The sequence below is a fragment of the Trichomycterus rosablanca genome, chromosome 8, assembly GCF_030014385.1.
Source record: "Trichomycterus rosablanca isolate fTriRos1 chromosome 8, fTriRos1.hap1, whole genome shotgun sequence".
Lineage (NCBI taxonomy): Eukaryota > Metazoa > Chordata > Actinopteri > Siluriformes > Trichomycteridae > Trichomycterus > Trichomycterus rosablanca.
Window position 1 is genome coordinate 21341153 of NC_085995.1, and position 21016 is coordinate 21362168.

General features: G+C 39.5%; 1 protein-coding gene across 1 annotated transcript in view; it reads left to right on the forward strand.

Moving 5' to 3' along the window:
- The window catches only part of gria1a (glutamate receptor, ionotropic, AMPA 1a), a 162394-nt gene that overhangs the window by 35814 nt on the left and 105564 nt on the right, over positions 1 to 21016 (forward strand). The window contains exons 4-5 of the mRNA XM_063000558.1: positions 2289 to 2473; positions 14486 to 14539. Coding sequence (XP_062856628.1) covers positions 2289 to 2473; positions 14486 to 14539 — 239 coding nt within the window. The remainder of the gene's footprint in view (positions 1 to 2288; positions 2474 to 14485; positions 14540 to 21016) is intronic.

A 21016-nucleotide genomic window follows, 5' to 3' on the forward strand; every position in this document is an offset into this window, starting at 1 on the left:
TATTTGTCTTTCTTTTTTATCTTTTTTCTTTCTTTTCTTTTTCTACTTTCTTTTCTTTTCCTTCTTTCTTTTCTTTTTTTTTCTTTCTTTTCTTTTTCTTTCTTTTATTTTTCTTTCTTTGATTCTTTCTTTCTTTCTTTATTTTTTCTATTCTTTTTTCTTTCTTTTTCTTTCTTTTTTTCTTTCTCTTTTCTTTCTTTCATTTATTTATTTATTTATTTTTTTTATTTTCTTTCTTTTTCTTTTACTTTCTTTTTCTCTCTTTCTTTTTCTTTCTCTTTCCTTTCTTTTTTCTTTCTTTCTTTCTTTCTTTCTTTCTTTCTTTCTTTCTTTTTTTCTTTCTTTCTTTCTTTCTTTCTTTCTTTCTCTTTTTTCTTTCTTTCTTTTTTTCTTTCTTTTTTCTTTTTTCTTTCTTTCTTTCTATGTTCTTTTTTCTTTCTTATATCTTTTCTTTTTTCTTTTTTTATTTTCCTTCTTTCTTTTTGTCATTTTTTTCTTTATTCTTTTTTTTCTTTCTTTCTTTCATTTTTTTCTTTCATTTTGTTATTTTTTTTCTTTCTCTTTTTTCTTTCTTTTTTTCTTCTTTCTTTTTTCTCTTTGTCATTTTAGTTTTTTCTTTTTCTTTCTCTTTGTCATTTTTCTCACTATTCTTTCTTGTTTTTGTTTGTTTTCTTTCTTTCTTTCTTTTTTTGTTCTTTTTTGTTTTTGTTTGTTTTCTTTCTTTTTTCTTTTTTTTTCTTTTTCTTTATTTTTTTTTCTTTCTTTTGCTCTAGAGCCATAAGCAGCTTAATTTAAATCTTTTTTACAGAATTATGAGAGAAATTCATAATTCATCATGAATTGCCCTCTGAGACATTCAGAACAGCCACCTTTAATAGTATTATCTTTACTTGTATTACTTAAGAGATGTGTACATATAATGTTTTTTATATATTTATATGACAAATATATTACTTTTCTTATAATTCATTCTTACTGTTGTTCTAACACTGATCCACACAATGACCTACAAGTGAACTTCTATTCCAGAATGATTGTAGGAAAGGTAATGCATAGAAATTGTGAGAGTAATAAAGACTTGAGTCAGTTGCTATATTTCTGTCTAAAAAGTGCAGGAACAGCAGCAGGGGTGAAGGATGACTTCTTCCCTGGCCATCTCAGATGAACTGTTTATGAACCTCTCAGTGAATGCCTCTGCCTCACCACAGTCAGAGTAGTTTTTCTTTAAAATGTGCTAGCTCACCTCTTTTTGTACCTTTGTTTTCTAAGTTTTCAATTTGACTTTGAATAAACTTTATATTACCGGGCTGAAATAAGGACGCTTCGCTCCACCATCATTATTCCTCAGTGGCTTTCACTTAAATGTCAAACATTTATTTATTGTTGCACCACTGCTCTTAATGTAATCACTGACTTAGAATTCAGGTGTTTAATAGCTAGACTGAGGCTTCTGGTGGCATAGTTAGACATATAAAAATACTATAGCATGTCTCTTGGGGGGGACTATGCTCGTGAATCTAATGGCAGAAACAATGTCATCACTAATCAGATCATTTTTGCCATCCGAGTAATTTGGTAGAGAACCACTTTAAAAGACTCAGACTGTAGCTATGTAGACTAAGTCATGGTTTACAGCTTTCTTAAAGGCAGCACATGTTGCTCTAAGATCTCAGTGTACTTTTCTTCATTAATGCTGCCATCACAGAAGTGTAAATTACCTTTACCAAGGGCACTGACACAGCCCCATACCATGACAGACCCTGGCTGTTGGACTAGTTGCTGATAACAGTCTGGATTGTCCTATTTGTCTTTGGTCTGGAGCACACTGTGTCCATTTTTTCCCCAAAAAGACCTGGAATGTTGATTCATAAACCACAATACACGTTTCCACTGTGTGACGGTCCATCCTAGATGCCTCCGAGCCCAGAGAAGTCGACGCCGCTTTTGTAAATGATTAACATAAGGCTTCTTTTTAAGAATGTAACTCTGTATTGTAGTGCTTGACAAAGGTTTGCCAAAGTAATCCCTCACCCATGTGGTTATATCAGCTATTGTTGAGTGGCGGTTCTTGCTGCAGTGCCGTCTGAGGGATCGAAGATCACAGGCGTTCAGCTTAAGCTTGCACCCTTGGCCTTTACGCACTGAAATTCCTCCTGATTCCTTAAATCCTTTAATGATATTATGCACTGTAGAGGGAGAAATATGCAAATCCCTTCCGATCTTTCTTTGAGGTACATTTTTTTTAAACATTTCAATAATTTTCTCACATTTCTCATGTTGTTTTAAAGGACTGACCATTCTGCAGAAGGTTCTGGACACAGCAGCAGAGCGAAATTGGCTGGTGACCTCAGTGAACGTGGAGACCATGACTGAAGCATCCTTCCTTAAAGTCTTTCAGGACCTGGACAGCAGAAAGGAAGGCCAGATTATTATTGACTGTGAGCTGGAACGCCTAACCTCAATTTTAAAGAAGGTAATTAGGCATTTTACACCATAAATACCATTAATAACTAATTACAATCTTTTTATTCTAATCTCACAGTGAGTGTTTATTGCCAGTAAGTCTAATTTTGTCTCATTTGACCATAGTGACCATAAGTGTAAAGGCTTCCCAAAACAGCTTTAGCTCATTTCATATAAATCAATTACAGTATTATTGGAGGCAGCACAGCATTGCAGCTGTTAGGTTTGGTGCCACACAGGACCCTGTGTCTTTTAGATTCTCACCCTTTGTCACTGTATGTGAGGGGTTTGTTTGCACCATGTCTGCATGGGTTACTCTTGGGGTTTCTGCTTTCATCCTAATTCCCACAAACATAGAGATGGTGAATTGGCTTCTCTAAACTGCTCCTGGGTACGAGTAAATGGGTGAGCAAGTTATGCACAGTAATGGACCGGCAAAAAAAGAAAGAACAAATGATTGTTGCTAAGATTTTTTGTTAGGTTGGTTGGTTTAAATATGCAACCCCAGATAAACATTAAAACTACCAACTTGTTTCTACACTCACTGTCCATTTTATTAGCTCCACTTACCATATAGAAGCACTTTGTAGTTCTACAATTACTGACTGTAGTCCATCTGTTTCTCTGCATGCTTTGTTAGCCACCACAGGACCACCACAAAGCAGATATTATTTAGGTGGTAGATCATTCTCAGCACTGCAGTGACATGGTGGTGGTGTGTTAGTGTGTGTTGTGCTGGTATGAGTGGATAAGACACAGCATTGCTGCTGGAGTTTTTAAATACCGTGTCCACTCACTGTCCACTCTATTAGACACTCCTACCTAGTTGGTCCACCTTGTAGATGTAAAGTCAGGGGCTGATAAAATGGACAGTGTGTGTAGAAACAAGGAGGTGGTTTAATGTTGTGCCTTAGGTGTTTGTATTATGTAATTCCATGTGGCCAAATGAATAACAGTCCAATGACATTTTAAACTGAAACTTTTTACGTCTTTATGAAAGTGTATCCTTACACTATAATTAATGAATGTTCACCTCGAGGGTTTACATTGGTGTACACTGGTGATCTGTTCTCTCAGCCTGGTTATAAATGGCCCGCCATCGCCTATTTAAGCGATCACACCCGTTTGAAGGAATTGTTTCTCCAGACGCCATTTGGAGTTCCCTCAGTTATCATCCATCACATAGAACGCAGCGATTTTTCATGCCGGAAAAGAACACGGGGGCTATTTTTTTCTCATGCTGGGTTGTTTGTTTTTCTGCTGTTTATTTAGAAAGGATGTCTGAGGTAAGGTCATCGTGTGATTATACAAAAGACTGCAATATCTGTGAGCAAATTTTTACAATTCTAATAAGGGCATTGTAGCAAGGCAATCTCTTCCAAGGAAGCTAGGGTTTGTTTTTTTTGTAGAGCTAGAGGTTGCTTGAGGGCAGACGTTTGAGTTAAGGTCACTATTAATAACCAATGCCACTGTCTGGCATGGCCATGAGCTATACGTATGCTTTCACAACAGCATCCTAATGAATTCATGCATGTTTCGGTTTGCTCAGGCACCCTTAACTGAAACACATATACAACCCCAAATCTGAAAAAGTTGGGACAGTATGGAAAATGCAAATAAAATTAAAATGCAGTGTTCCTTACATTTACTTTGACCTTTATTTGATTTCAGACCTGCAACACATTCCAAAAAAGTTGGGACGGGGGCAATTTAGGGCTAGTAATCAGGTGAAAAAACTAAATAATGATGTGATCCAAACAAGTAATGTCAACAGGTGATTGTAATCATGGTTTGGTACAAAAGCAGCATCCAGGAAAGGCTGAGTCTTTGATGAGCAAAGATGATCAGAGGATCTCCAGTTTGTCAACAGATGTGTGAGAAAATGATTGAAATGTTTAAAAACAATGAAACTCAAAGAAAGATTAGGATTTGCATATTTCTCCCTCTACAGTGCATAATATCATTAAACCATTCAAGGAATCGGGAGGAATTTCAGTGCGTAAAGGCCAAGAGCATAAGTTTAAGCTGAACGACCGTGATCTTCAATCCCTCAGATGACACTGCATCAAGAACCACCACTCAACAATAGCTGAAATTTTGACAAGCACTACAATACAGAGTTACATGCACAAATGCCACTTAAAACTTTACTGTGCAAAAAAGAAGCCTTATGTTAACCATGTCAAGAAGCGGCGTCGACTTCTCTGGGTTTGGAGTCATCTAGGATGGACCATCACGCAGTGGAAACGTGTATTGTGGTCAATGAATCAGCATTCCAGGTCTTTTTAGGAAAAAATTAACGCTGTGTGCTCTGGACCAAAGATGAAAAGGACCATCCAGACTGTTATCAGCGACAAGTCCAAAAGCCAGGGTCTGTTATGGTATGGGGCTGTGTCAGTGCCCCTGCAAAGGTCATGTACACTTCTGTGATGGCAGCATTAATGCAGAAAAGTACATTGAGATCTTAGAGCAACATATGCTGCCTTCAAGACTTCATCTTTTCCAGGGACGTCCATGCATTTTTCAACAAGACAATGCAAAACCACATGCTGCACACATTACAAAGGCATGGCTGCAGAAGAAGAGGGTACAGGTACTGGACTGGCCTGCCTGCAGTCCTGACCTGTCCCCAATAGAGAATGTATGGAGAATTTTGAAACGAAAAATGCAACAACGACGACCCCGTACTGTTGCACATCTTAAGATGTGTTTGCAGGAAGAATGAGACAAAATACAAGCTGAAACACTAAATCACTTGGTTTCCTCGGTGCCAAAACATCTTTTAAGTGTGGTGAAAAGGAATGGCAACATTACAAAGTGGTAAATGTTTTACTGTGCCAACATTTTGGGATGTGTTGCAGGCCTGAAATGCAGGAATGAATGTGTATTAATAAATGAACAGACAAAATGTTGAACAGACAAAACATGAAATATCTCAGATTCATCCTGTCTGCAATCAAATAAACGTCAAAGTAAATGTTTGGGGTTGTAATTTATTCTCCACCTGTCTTACTCATTTGCACCCATATTCAGTAAACACACAAATATACATCTGTGCATATGTACACCATGTTACCAAAATCTTATGGACGCTCAAATACCTTTTACTTTCAATAAGGACAAACCTTTCAATAAGGACAACTCTGTCTTGTTTGTGGAGACAATGTGAGCGTAATGAAAGAAGACAACAGACATGCTTACGAGACAAAACACCTTGACAAATATGGCAAGTTGGGTTGACAGCAGAGGGAACAGAAAATGACCGAGATGAATAAAAAGGACTTGAAGCACAGCAGGCTATGTATACGAAGGCAAAATCAAGAAGTGATAATGCAGTAAAAGCCAGTTTCATCATGACAGAAGTAATAGCTAAGTCAGGCTGACCTTTTAGCGAGGGTGCTGTTTTGAGGCAGTGCGTACTTAAAGTTTGTGACATAGTGTGTCTAGAAAAAAGGCAAGCATTTGCAAATGTCAGGCTTAGCAGGAATGTAGTGGCTGATCGGATGGATAAGTTAGCCAATCTACAAGAGCAGCTCAGTGGAAAAGGTAATGATTTTTTAGTTTATTCACTCGCTGAGATGAGAACACTTACACTACTGAGATAGCTAAGTTATCAATTTTCAATTGTCTGGTGGACTCAAACTTATGGGTTGTAGAGAACCACTGGACCAATGGTGTTTAAATGATATGAACTTACTGTGGAGCAAACACACAGGACGTGTGACAGATGGAACGCCAACAATGTGCAGTGATAGTAGCGGACTGGTGGGGAGAGTGCAAGAAAAAAATGCAAGAGAATTGCAGATCTAGGACCTCTCAGGTGGTGCAGCGGTAAAAACACATGCTGGAACCAGAGCTGGATCTCGAATACATCGTATCGAATCTCAGCTCTGCCTTGCCGGCTGAGGATTATGGAAGTAAATCTGTCTCATCAGATTTTGAAATTTAAAAGCCTTTGAATTTTGATTACTGAACTTTAAGCCTTTGAATTTTGATTACTGAACTTTAAGCCTTTGAATTTTGATTACTGAACTTTTTTTGCCTCAGAATTCAACCCACACATTTTACAATAACTCATTTTCACTTTCATTTTTCGATGTTAACAAATTCAAAATCAAAAATTCAAGTTTATAAAATTCAAATAATATATATTCAGGTTGCTCAAATTCGATAGGTCAAATTCAGATCACAAAATTCAGATTAAAAAATTCAGACTAAACATCCGGGACACGCAGGATGAGCAGTCGATTCCAGAGCCGTAGAGAGAACAGAGTAGCGACACTCCCATAGAGAACCGCTGTGACGGGGGCGGGACATTTCTCTGCACAGCTCCGGGTGGAGCTCTGTTCATTTCCACTACTGAGCAGCATTTTCAGCTGTTTGTTGCTTTGTTTTAAAAAAAATTATGAATTTGATGTCATTAATATACTTAATCCTGTTATTGTTTAGCATTTGCTCAGCACTAAATGTTACATGTTTATCTTAATTAATAGGTATAACCGAATCTAGCTTAGTCAGTTAAGCTAAATTAATGACACTAGAGTCTTTTCACCTAAAATGAGGTGATTAATCAACAGTCTTGTTACAGAAATGATTATAAAACATTAGAGCCATAATAAATCATGCTACTTTTACTTTCATACTTAAGTACATTTGAAGGTAAATTTAGTTTAGTACTTTAGTGGAGGTAAAGAGTATTTTTACTTTTACTACTACTTTTACTGGAGTAATATGTTACCTTGGATATCTCTACTTTAACTCAACTACATGGTTTGTGTACCTTGTCCACCACTTACATTAGACAAAATGAACTAGTGCATATTAATAATGAATTCATTCATGTATTACATGTAGGAATCAATTATTAATCACTCATGAAATAAGAGATGAATTAATGTTATTTCATGTACCTGCACTATAATGTTAAAGGTACGGTAATGTGTTTATCAATCTGTTCATTCAGTGCAGGTAAACCTTATGAATCCAGCCACATGGCTTAGTGTTTAACCAAAATGATTATTATTATTATGAATACTCAGGAAAGTGAAGGGAGATTATAGTTTATGCAAAAAAAAAAAGCTCTTTAATCTCTGTACTGTATATTGTCTCTACTACTTAATGATATGGCATTATGTAATGTATGCTAATATAATGTACTGTGTTAACAAGAACGACCTATTAACAAGTCATTATAAACATCAATCTTCCACTTCATATACCAAACTGACATTAAAGCAGATGCAGTAAATGTAAAGGCAGTTGAAAATACCCAGAAATTGTACAAATGTTTATTATTTAGTGTTTAATATTTCATTCACTGCTGCTTGTCCCATCCCAGCTAACCTTGTAATTGTGGCCCACTGCCGGTGCAGCTGGGCCAGAATTGCCACCAAAACACTGAGATACCATTTATTTCCCGTTTTCTTCTCCTTTCACATCCTCATAGATAAAACAATAAATTTATTCTACAGATTAACTACAGATTGTGCAGCAGAAAGTATTTTATTAAGATAATTGCAGCAAGTATAATAATAATAATAATAATAATAATCAGAATATTAAAAATAAGACAAATTATAAAAGTGAAACAAAATGACAACTATATTAATGTTATATATAGAAAATAACATATAATTGCATATAAGAATGATAATTATCAAAGTGAGCAATATTGTAAATATACATACTATACTACGCATACACAATACTACTAAACATACTACTACTACAACTACATCTACTAATACAGCCTACACACACACACACATATACTGTATATATATATATATATATATATATATATATATATATATATATATATATATACAGTGGTGGAAATAAGTATTTGATATTATTAATTATTATTAAGTATTTGATACACAGTATTGAATGAGCTTTAATTATTTTGCAGCTGTTGGCTAATGCTAGAAACTGTTTACCTTTTAGCTAACGTTACCTGAAGTGTATTAGTTCAGACTACCAGTTAACCTGAAACTTACTAGATAACATTACCTAACAGTTTCCATTTCCAAATTGCTCTCTATCTTAATCCAAAACTCATTATCAGACTTTCTGCTAACTTCGGCTCGCGTCGCACTGTTTCTATGGCCGTTGGCGCGCATGCGTCTCTACGAGCACCAGCCAAACCCAGCTGTGTTAACAACATTGATTCTGGCCGATTCTGACACTCGGCCGACTGTGCCGATAGAAAAGAGGGAGCTGGACCAGATGATTGTGCTAGCTGGGATATAAGAACATGACAGCGCGTTTTTTTTTTGAAACTATTGGAGGGATACATGAACCACGTGACCGTGTGGCGGCGAGAACAAGGAGTGTCGCAACTCTCTCTATCTACGGCTCTGATCGATTCTGTCTCAAATCGAACCGACACCCAGCCAATCAAGTTACACTCCAGCGATCAAGTGACAACGAAGCGGCTTCGTTTACAGCAGAGCCATAGAGAGAACAGAGTTGCGACACTTCTTGTTCTCGCGGTCACGTGGTTCATGTACCCCTCCAATAGTTCCAAACAAACCCGGCGCTGTCATGTTCTTCTATGGGACAGGCAGCAGTGAATGAAATATTAAACACTAAATAATAAAATATTGTACAATTTCTGGGTATTTTCAACTGCGTTTACATTTACTGCATCTGCTTTAATGTCAATTTGGTATATAAAGTGGAAGATTGATGTTTATAATGACTTGTTAATAGGTCGTTCTTGTTAACACAGTACATTATATTAGCATACATTACATAATGCCATATCATTAAGTAGTAGAGACAATATACAGTACAGAGATTAAAGAGCTTTTTTTTTTTGCATAAACTATAATCTCCCTTCACTTTCCTGAGTATTCATAATAATAATAATCATTTTGGTTAAACACTAAGCCATGTGGCTGGATTCATAAGGTTTACCTGCACTGAATGAACAGATTGATAAACACATTACCGTACCTTTAACATTATAGTGCAGGTACATGAAATAACATTAATTCATCTCTTATTTCATGAGTGATTAATAATTGATTCCTACATGTAATACATGAATGAATTCATTATTAATATGCACTAGTTCATTTTGTCTAATGTAAGTGGTGGACAAGGTACACAAACCATGTAGTTGAGTTAAAGTAGAGATATCCAAGGTAACATATTACTCCAGTAAAAGTAGTAGTAAAAGTAAAAATACTCTTTACCTCCACTAAAGTACTAAACTAAATTTACCTTCAAATGTACTTAAGTATGAAAGTAAAAGTAGCATGATTTATTATGGCTCTAATGTTTTATAATCATTTCTGTAACAAGACTGTTGATTAATCACCTCATTTTAGGTGAAAAGACTCTAGTGTCATTAATTTAGCTTAACTGACTAAGCTAGATTCGGTTATACCTATTAATTAAGATAAACATGTAACATTTAGTGCTGAGCAAATGCTAAACAATAACAGGATTAAGTATATTAATGACATCAAATTCATAATTTTTTTTAAAACAAAGCAACAAACAGCTGAAAATGCTGCTCAGTAGTGGAAATGAACAGAGCTCCACCCGGAGCTGTGCAGAGAAATGTCCCGCCCACGTCACAGCGGTTCTCTATGGGAGTGTCGCTACTCTGTTCTCTCTACGGCTCTGGAATCGACTGCTCATCCTGCGTGTCCCGGATGTTTAGTCTGAATTTTTTAATCTGAATTTTGTGATCTGAATTTGACCTATCGAATTTGAGCAACCTGAATATATATTATTTGAATTTTATAAACTTGAATTTTTGATTTTGAATTTGTTAACATCGAAAAATGAAAGTGAAAATGAGTTATTGTAAAATGTGTGGGTTGAATTCTGAGGCAAAAAAAGTTCAGTAATCAAAATTCAAAGGCTTAAAGTTCAGTAATCAAAATTCAAAGGCTTAAAGTTCAGTAATCAAAATTCAAAGGCTTTTAAATTTCAAAATCTGATGAGACAGATTTACTTCCATAGAGGATGAGCAGCCACTTGAACAACGATTGACCTGTTGTTCAGATGGGCGGGACTAAGCCGAATATGGGTCTCTCTCTGTCAGACAGGTGCAATTACGACCTCTGCTTTCTGATTAGAGGCGCCTACACAGAGATGAGGAAAGAGTGGTCTTAGGGTGTGTCTCTCCATACACAACGCTAGGTGGTACAACACTCGTCAATGTGTGGGTAATAAGATTCATACGGCTTGCTGCACACGTGTCGGAGGGGACGTGGGTTAGCTTCGATCTCCTCGGTCAGAGCAGGGATCGGCATAGGCGGAAAAGAAGCATGACGCAATCGAGCAATTGGACGCGCTAAAGGGGGAGAAAATGCATTAAAAAACAAAATAGAATTGCACATCTGTGCTGACATAACAGCCTACTACTGTATTATACACCACTATGTCCTTTGTAGTAAAGCGCTGAGAATGGATAGTGTTATGTGGGCTGTAGCGAAAGTTGTTTCATCAGAGCCAAGGGTTTACGTCACCATCATTTTCAGTCATTTCTTGACGAGATGAATTCTAAATATGCTTATGTGTCCTACCACCTAGAGGTGTGACCATCTAAACACGCTGAACCTACAACTTCAGGGACGTGATTGTCTGATCACTGACATGCATGACCATGTGAAAGCCTTCCAGACCAAATTGTGCCTATGGGAGACTCAAATGCATCAACAGAACCTGGATTACTTTCCATCCTGCCAAGCCATCGCAAGCAAGCTCACTACCACAGCTTTCACAGTGGTAGACAGTGGTAGCCTAGTGGGTAGAGCTTTGGCCTATTGATCAAAAGACTGCCAGTTCAAATCCAGGCTTTTCTATGCAGCCACTGTTGGGCTCTTGAGCAAGGACCTTAACCCTGTCATGTTCCATCCATTGACCCCTTCTTATTTGCTCATACTTCAGTGGATTTGTACATGAGGCCTTTCTTGCACATGGAGAGTCACGCAGCATTCTTCCACTTCTGTACAGGCACCTTAGGCCACTATCCAGGATCCTTGCACAGTGTCGAAGACGCCATCTACTTTTTGTCCTATCTTTTCTCAGCCAGCAGACTAGTGGCCAACTTTTGTCTGCTGCAGGGACTGGCAATTGTGTCTGCTAGGAGGCACCCAGCTGACCTGTAGCAGAGCTGAGATTCAAACTTGGAGAGTTCATAATCCCAGCGCTGGGGTGCTAGCAGAATATCCCGCTGTGCCACCTGGGCCACAAATGCATGTACTTCCCACAAGTATGTTCCATCTTGTGAAGAGCCTTTTTAGATAAGTGAAGGCCGTTATAGTTACTAAGAAGGTGCAAGAGTTATAAATGCTCATGGTTTTGAAATGGGTTGTCCAATCAGATGTCTGTAGTGGATTTGTACATGAGGCCAGTCTCGCATGTGGAGAGTCACGCGCTGATCTCAGCATTCCTCCACTTCTGTACAGACACCTTGGGCCACTATCCAGGATCCTTATACAGTGTCAAATTCCCCACCCTCTTTTTTGTCCTGTCTTTTCCCACCCAGCAGACTAGTGGCCAATTGTGTCTGCTGCAGGCACTGCCAATGCCTATGCCAGTGCCTGCTAGGGGGTGCCCAGCCGACCTGTAGCAGAGCTGAGATTCAAACTTGAAGAGTTCAGAATCCCAGCGCTGGGGTGCTAGCAGAATATCCCGCTGTGCCACCTGGGCCACAAATACACGTACTTCCCAGAAGTATATTCCAAAATCTTGTGGAGAACCTTTTTAGATGAGTGAAGGTCATTATAGTAACTACGAAGGTGCAAGAGTTATAAATGCCCATGGTTTTGAAATGGGTTGTCTGTAGTGGCCAGTCTCACACATGGAGAGTCACTCGCTGATCTCAGCATTCTTCCACTTCTGTACAGTCGCCTTAGGCCACTATCCAGGATCCTTACACAGTGTCGAATTCCGCACCCTTTTTTTGTCCTGTCTTTTCCCACCCAGCAGACTAGTGGCCAATTGTGTCTGCTGCAGGCACTGCCAATGCCTATGCCAGTGCCTGCTAGGGGGTGCCCAGCCGACCTGTAGCAGAGCTGAGATTCAAACTTGAAGAGTTCAGAATCCCAGCGCTGGGGTGCTAGCAGAATATCGAGCTGTGCCACCTGGGCCACAAATACACGTACTTCCCAGAAGTATATTCCAAAATCTTGTGGAGAAGCTTTTTAGATGAGTGAAGGTCATTATAGTAACTACGAAGGTGCAAGAGTTATAAATGCCCATGGTTTTGAAATGGGTTGTCTGTAGTGGCCAGTCTCACACATGGAGAGTCACTCGCTGATCTCAGCATTCTTCCACTTCTGTACAGTCGCCTTAGGCCACTATCCAGGATCCTTACACAGTGTCGAATTCCGCACCCTCTTTTTTGTCCTGTCTTTTCCCTCCCAGCAGATTATAGTTGTCAATTTTTGTCTGCTGCAGGGACTGCCAATTTTGCCTGCTGACCTGTAGCAGAGCTGAGAATCCCAGCGCTGGTGTGTTAGTGAATATCAAGCTGCAACCCTTGGGACACAAATGCACTTGTGGTAAACCTTCCTAGAAGAGTGTAAGCTGTTTAGATGAGTGAAGGCTTTTATAGGTACTAAGTTATAAATATTGGTTGTCCAATCACATGTCTGCATACTTTTGGTCATATAGTGTACATGTGACCTGCAACTATGTATAAACTTTGGACTTCAAGTGTATTAAAAGTACTATTGATATAAAAGCATAGATAAGTATGTAAAGCTAAACAGTACATCTGATTTGGTGACTTTTAACTAACACTTTTACAATTATGATGCTCAACACAGGCTACTATCATTGTCATGACAATACATATACAGGTACTTAAGCTGTCCTACGTTTTTACTATGACATGTTTATGTTTCTCCGCCTTTATGACGATATAATTATGGTCCATTCTGTGTTTTTGTCTCTCTGACTATCACTTTTTTTTATCCAACTTATGCCACAGACTTCTCTTTCCGCCACTGCAGCACAAACCTAGCCACCCTCATGCACTGATTTATCCCGATCATGCCTCAGCTCTCCTGATTGCTCAGAAAGTGAGTCAGCGTGGCTAATAGGGAGAGATTTAAGGGTCTGGAATGTTAATGTGTCCCTCCTCTGTTGTTCGTGACTCATTCTTTTCCAGCACGAATGCCAGAAGCTATATTAAAATCTATTCCCTTTTAACAGTGGGAGGTCTTTTTTATTTATTTATTTATTTTAAATATGATTTTACTTTTAACCTTTTCTTGCAATTATCATTTATAAATGAATTTCAATAATAATTAAAAGCAATGACCGTGTCAATTAGCAATGACAGTCCGTAAAGACAGCACGGTGGCTCAGTGGTTAATGTTGGTGCTGAACGGAAATGTGAGTCCAGCAGTTTAAGAACAAGGATTCGTAATGAGCATTTTAACATGTTAGATTCTCTACCGTGCTTAACGAAAAGACTTGCCATTTGTGTGTTTGACAATGACAATGTCAATGAATGCCACATTTTTGTTACACATGTTTATTACGGTCTGACAAGCCAACAATCGAGAGGTATAGGTAAGGCCCTACCCAATTCACGGCAGTGAAAATCGCGCCATAGACCGTGAAATGAACCATTTCCTGTGTAATATGCAAGTTGCTGTGAAAGGGGCAATAGTGCTTCTAGGGTGGCATGGTGGCTAAGTGGGTAGCACTGTCGCCTCACAGCAAGAAGGTCCTGGGTTTGATCCCCAGGTGGGGCAGTCCAGGTCCTTTTTGTGTGGAGTTTGTATGTTCTCCCTGTGTCTGCGTGAGTTTCCTCCGGGTGCTCCAGTTTCCTCCCACAGTCCAAAGACATGCAGTCAGGTGAATTGGAGATACAAAATTGTTCATGACTGTGTTTGATATAACTGATGAACTGAGGGAAAATTCAGGCGTCTAGACATTTGCTTAGCCATTAATTTTTCTCAGAAACTGACTTGTGGTTAATTATTTTTAAGTACTGCTAGGTTTACTGCTAAGTTTAACCCTATGTTTCTATTTTCCCTTCTAGATTGTGGAACTGGGAAAGAATGTGAAGAGTTATCACTACATATTGGCAAACCTGGTAAGTTAAAAACACTGTTTTTCTTAACCATTGTTTTATATATACAGTGGTGCTTGAAAGTTTGTGAACCCTTTAGAATTTTCTATACTTCTGCAAAAATATGACCTAAAACATCATCAGATTTTCACACAAGTCCTAAAAGTAGATAAAGAGAACCCAGTTAAACAAATGAGACAAAAAAATTATACTTGGTCATTTATTTATTGAGGAAAATGGTCCAATATTACATATTTGTGAGTGGCAAAAGTATGTGGACCTCTAGGATTCGCAGTTAATTTGAAGGTGAAATTAGAGTCAGGTGTTTTCAATCAATGGGATGACAATCAGGTGTGAGTGGGCACCCTGTTTTATTTAAAGAACAGGGATCTATCAAAGTCTGCTCTTCACAACACATGTTTGTGGTAGTGTATCATGGCACGAACAAAGGAGATTTCTGAGGACCTCAGAAAAAGAGTTGTTGATGCTCATCAGGCTGGAAAAGGTTACAAAACCATCTCTAAAGAGTTTGGACTCCACCAATCCACAGTCAGACAGATTGTGTACAAATGGATGACCATTGACCATTGTTACCCTCCCCAGGAGTGGTCGACCAACAAAGATCACTCCAAGAGCAAGGCGTGTAATAGTCGGCGAGGTCACAAAGGACCCCAGGGTAACTTCTAAGCAACTGAAGGCCTCTCTCACATTGGCTAATGTTAATGTTCATGAGTCCACCATCAGGAGAACACTGAACAACAATGGTGTGCATGGCAGGGTTGCAAGGAGAAAGCCACTGCTCTCCAAAAAGAACATTGCTGCTCGTCTGCAGTTTGCTACAGATCACGTGGACAAGCCAGAAGGCTATTGGAAGAATGTTTTTGAGACCAAAATAGAACTTTTTGGTTTAAATGAAAAGCGTTATGTTTGGAGAAAGGAAAACACTGCATTCCAGCATAAGAACCTTATCCCATCTGTGAAACATGGTGGTGGTAGTATCATGGTTTGGGCCTGTTTTGCTGCATCTGGGCCAGGACGGCTTGTCATCATTGATGGAACAATGAATTCTGAATTATATCAGAGAACTCTTAAGGAAAATGTCAGGACATCTGTCCATGAACTGAATCTCACGAGAAGGTGGGTCATGCAGCAAGACAACGACCCTAAGCACACAAGTCGCTCTACCAAAGAACGGGGGATACTGAAAGCAAAGGTTCACATACTTTTGCCACTCACAAATATGTAATATTGGATCATTTTCCTCAATAAATAAATGACCAAGTACAATATTTTTGTCTCATTTGTTTAACTGGGTTCTCTTTATCTACTTTTAGGACTTGTGTGAAAATCTGATGATGTTTTAGGTCATATTTATGCAGAAATATAGAAAATTCTAAAGGGTTCATAAACTTTCAAGCACCACTGTATATATACAGTATGTATATATATGTAGTATGTTCATTTAGTGGTACTGTGGAATGGTCAGCATGGTTCCATAGACACCAGTGTTTGTTTAAGTGTGTGAATATAAGATGAGGAATTTGTTTGCAGAGGCATTGTAGAAATCATCAAGATGACATTGGAACGGCAAATTGATTTAAAATAAAATGGTGATAATTGTGTCATTAATATCCCAGTGCTTGCTCAGTAAGGTGCCCCAGTGGGGATTTTAAATTAGTGCGGACTGACCAGTTTGTTAGGTGTAATCTAACTGATAAACAATAACGCTCACAAAGCAATAAAGAAAGCAGCTGGCGTTTTCATAATGGCTAAATTAGCAGCATGTGTGAATTACATTTGTCGTGTACGAGCCTCAGAATGAGTGCTCATAGGAAAAGCTTCTTCCTTATGGCTTATGACTAACATTTATAGTTTCTATAGTAACATCTCAGGCTCAGTGCACTGCATTTACGATGACACAGAGCATAAAACATACACATCTATACACTTAGCAGAGATGGAGCATGTACACTGGGGGTTGGGGAAAAGGGATGGACCAGAAAATTTCAGCATTTGTGCTGTCTGCATCTTTTGACCTCAGCGAAGGATAAGCTGACAGAAAAACCCTCTGCTGTTACAACTTTAATTCACGTGGGGGAAGGAAAACAAGCAACTGTTGGCAAAATGGAAAAAGTAATTTCAGTCAATCAGCTGGAGTGTATCCTTAAAGTGTTGAGCTGTTGAGTGTGTACAGCTTGGTTCAGGTCCTTTGGGTGATGTTGTGGGATGCCCATTTGCTAGGAGTCAATACTTAGTAGTAACAGTTTGGTTTTGCAGCTCTAAGTTGCTTCGGGTCAGTGAAATCATAAATAATGGAGTCATACTGAGAAAACATCAAGTTGTTATTGTCTTTAGCAACCAAGCCAAGGAAGGGCATGTTTCAATTCCTCCATAAAACAGCCCCAACCCTGACATGTGCAGTTTCTAAACATGTACAATTTCTAAACATAGCCAATTGTGTCAGTTAGTTACCCTGCCAGACTGCTGCACCACCCAATGGTCAACTTCATTTCATTTATTAATAAACATCAATTCCTGCATTTCAGGCCTGCAGTACATTCCAAAAAAAGTTGGGACAGTAAAGCATTTACCACTTTGCAATTGAGGATTGTAATTTAAGGAGACCAAGTGATTTAGTGTTTCAGCTTTTATTTTGTCTCATTCTTCCTGCAAACACGTCTTAAGATGTGCAACGGTACGGGGTCGTCGTTGTCGCATTTTTGGTTTCAAAATTCTCCACACATTCTCTATTGGGGACAGGTCAGGACTGCAGGCAGGCCAGTCCAGTACCCATATCCTTTTCTTTCACAGCCATACCTTTGTAATGTGTGGAGCATGTGGTTTTGCATTGTCTTGTTGAAAAATGCATGGACGTCCCTGGAAAAGATGACGTCTTGAAGGCAGCATATGTTGCTCTAAGATCTCAATGTACTTTTCTGCATTAATGCTGCCATCACAGAGGTGTAATTTTATCTTTTCCAAGGGCACTGACACAGGCCCATACCATGACAGACCCTGGCTTTTGGACTTGTTGCTGATAACAGTCTAAATGGTCCTTTTCGTCCTTTTCCGGAGCACACGGCGTTCATTTTTTCCAAAAAAAAAAAAAAAAAGGACTTTCATCTGACCACAATACATGTTTCCACTGTGTGATGGTGTAGCAGCTGTAGGGCAGCTGTAGCCTAGTGGTTAAGGTACTTGTCCAGTTATCAGAAGGTTGCCGGTTCAAGCCTCACCACTGCCAGGTTGCCTCTGTTGGGCCCTTGAGCAAGGCCCTTAACTTCAATTGCTTAGATTGTATACTGTCTCAACTGTAAGTCGCTTTGGATAAAAGCGTCTGCTAAATGCCGAAAATGTAAATGATGGTCCATCCTAGACGCCTCCAAGCCCAGAGAAGTCGACGCCGCTTCTGGACATGGTTAACATAAGGCTTCTTTTTTGCACAGTAAAGTTTTAAGTGGCATTTGTGCATGTAACTCCATTATTTTGTTAATAACATTATATGTCATCCATTCTTTATTCTTCTATCACATGATGCTGTTGGCTTTATAGTTTTGGTTGGTGCCCTATTCTTCTCCCATCATTATCATTGAGAGTATTTTTAGCTCAGCGATTAAGGTCTTTTGGGACTACATATTCCACTTATAAATCATACAATACAGTACAACATTGGTGTAAAGCCTTTGCCTTTACCTTGTAGAATGAGATACGACTTGTAGCTTTATATACTTAAAAGCTTAGTCACACCTCTCTTGTAAGTTCAGTACCCTCAGCTCACTCCCACATGCAGCTCGGCACTGAAGAGAGCTTCTTTAGAGGCTGATAAGAGGTTCTATACTCAGGGCACCCTGAGGCTTGATTAGATGTAATTGAACAAATTGTGCAGTGAAAATCCATTATGCTCTGGAATTTTAGGCCTGTGCTGTGTGGGTAAGCTACTACAGCAGGTAAATGTCAGAGCGAGCACATTTATTTAAAGGATGTGCTTACAAGTATAACAGATTAGTTGATCAGCGCTGAGTCGATTTAACACACATATGTCTATCTATGTGCCACTAGTTTACTTTTGTATAGAAACATAGTAAGATTTTGAGCGAGGGCCAAATTGTGACGGCTGGACTGGGTCAGAGCATCTCCAAAACTGCAGGTCTTGTGGGGTGTTCCCAGTCTGCAGTGGTCAGTATCTATCAAAAGGAAGGAACAGTGTTAAACCGGCGACAGGGTCATGGGCGGCCAAGGCTCATTGATGCATGTGGGGAGCGAAGGCTGACCCGTGTGGTCAACAGACGAGCTACTGTAGCTCAAATTGCTGAAGAAGTTAATGCTGGCTCTGATAGAAAGGTGTCAGAATACACAGTGCATCACAGTTTGTTGCGTATGGGGCTGCATAGCCGCAGACAAGTCAGGGTGCCCATGCTGACCCCTGTCCGCCGCCTGGGGAACACATGGCACCAGGATGCACTATGGGAAGAAGGCAAGCCAACAGAGGCAGTGTGATGCTTTGGGCAATGTTCTGCTGGGAAATGTTGGGTCCTGCCATCCATGTGACACATACCACACTCTGACACGTACCACCCACCTAAGCATTGTTGCAGACCATGTACACCCTTTCATGGAAACGGTATTCCCTGATGGCTGTGGCCTCTTTCAGCAGGATAATGCGCCCTTCCACAAAGCAAAAATGGTTCAGGAATGGTTTGAGGAGCACAACAACGAGTTTGAGGTGTTGACTTGGACTCCAAATTCCCCAGATCTCAATCCAATCGAGCATCTGTAGAAAGTGCTGGACAAACAAGCCTGATACATGGAGGCCCCACATCACAACTTACAGGAGTTAAAAGATCTGCTGCTAAAATCTTGGTGCCAGATATCACAGCGCACCTTCAGGGGTCTAGTGGAGTATGAGTGGATCAGACACAGCAGCACTGCTGGAGTTTTAAAATACCGTGTCCACTCACTGTCCAGTCTATTAGACACTCCTACCTAGTTGGTCCACCTTGTAGATGTAAAGTCAGAGATGATCGTTCATCTATTGCTGTTGTTTGGGTTGGTCATCTTTGAGATCTTTATCAGTGGTCACAGGACGCTGCCCACAGGGCACTGTTGGCTGGATGTTTTTGGTTGGTGGACTATTCTCAGTCCAGCAGTTACAGTGAGGTGTTTAAAAACTCCAGCAGCGCTGCTGTGTCTGATCCACTCATACCAGCACAACACACACTAACACCCCACCACCATGTCAGTGTCACTGCAGTGCTGAGAATGATCCACCACCCAAGCAATACCTACTCTGTATTGGTCCTGTGCAGGTCCTGACCATTGAAGAACAGCATGAAAGGGGGCTAACAGAGCATGGAAATACAAATAGAATGGAAATACAGATACAGTCAGTAATTGTAGAACTACAAAGTGCTTCTATATGGTAAGTGGAGCTGATAAAATGGACAGTTAGAGATACACAAAGTACACATGGCATCTAAATAGGATTTTCTTCTTTAATGGTATGACAGGTAATGACTTCCTACGATCACTAAAATTACACAGTGTAAATCTAGACTTAGTCTGTCCTTCTTTAAACTCCCCTTCCAAATGGCTTTTGACTTTGGCATTGACTACAGCCATTATGCCCAATTCAAATGCTAACGTTTTATGTACAGGAGAGGAGAGTACACATAGTATAAAAGAGAACTTCAGCCTAAAAGCAAATGCCAAAAAAGATTACAGTTTACTGATTGCCCCTGCCAGAAAGCACACATGAATCAAAGTAGGCTGTAGTAACAGCCTTTAAAAAAGCAACACATAATTCTAATCAGAAAGATGTGAGGTGACTCTCAGTTCTACTCTAGATTTTCTTCTCTCAGGACTATGATTCACCAAGCAGCAGATTACCCGCTGTGCTCTCTGCCTCCATGTCGAGCTCCTCCAAAGCTCCTTACCTTTTGCTTTACTCTGACATTCATCTATATCAGGTGATTAATGCCTGCACAGCAACAAGAGACACTGGTGTTGTGCCCCATCGTACCTTGTGTTTCTTGTGTATTCTTGAAGCTCAGACGTACACCGATCAGCCATAACATTAAAACCACCTCCTGGTTTCTACACAAATTGTCCATTTTATCAGCTCTACTTGCCATATAGAAGCACTTTGTAGTTCTACAATTACTGACTGTAGTCCATCTGTTTCTCTACATACTTTTTTAACCTGCTTTCACCCTGTTCTTCAATGGTCAGGACCCCCACAGGACCACTACAGAGCAGGTATTATTTAGGTGGTGGGTCATTCTCAGCACAGCGGTGACAGTGACACGGTGGAGGTGTGTTAGTGTGTGTTGTGCTGGTATGAGTGGATCAGACACAATACAGTTTTAAATACCGTGTCCACTCACTGTCCACTCTATTAGACACACTCCTGTCTAGTTGGTCCACCTTGTAGATGTAAAGTCAAAGACGATCGCTCATCTATTGCTGCTGTTTGAGTTGGTCGTCTTCTAGACCTTCATTAGT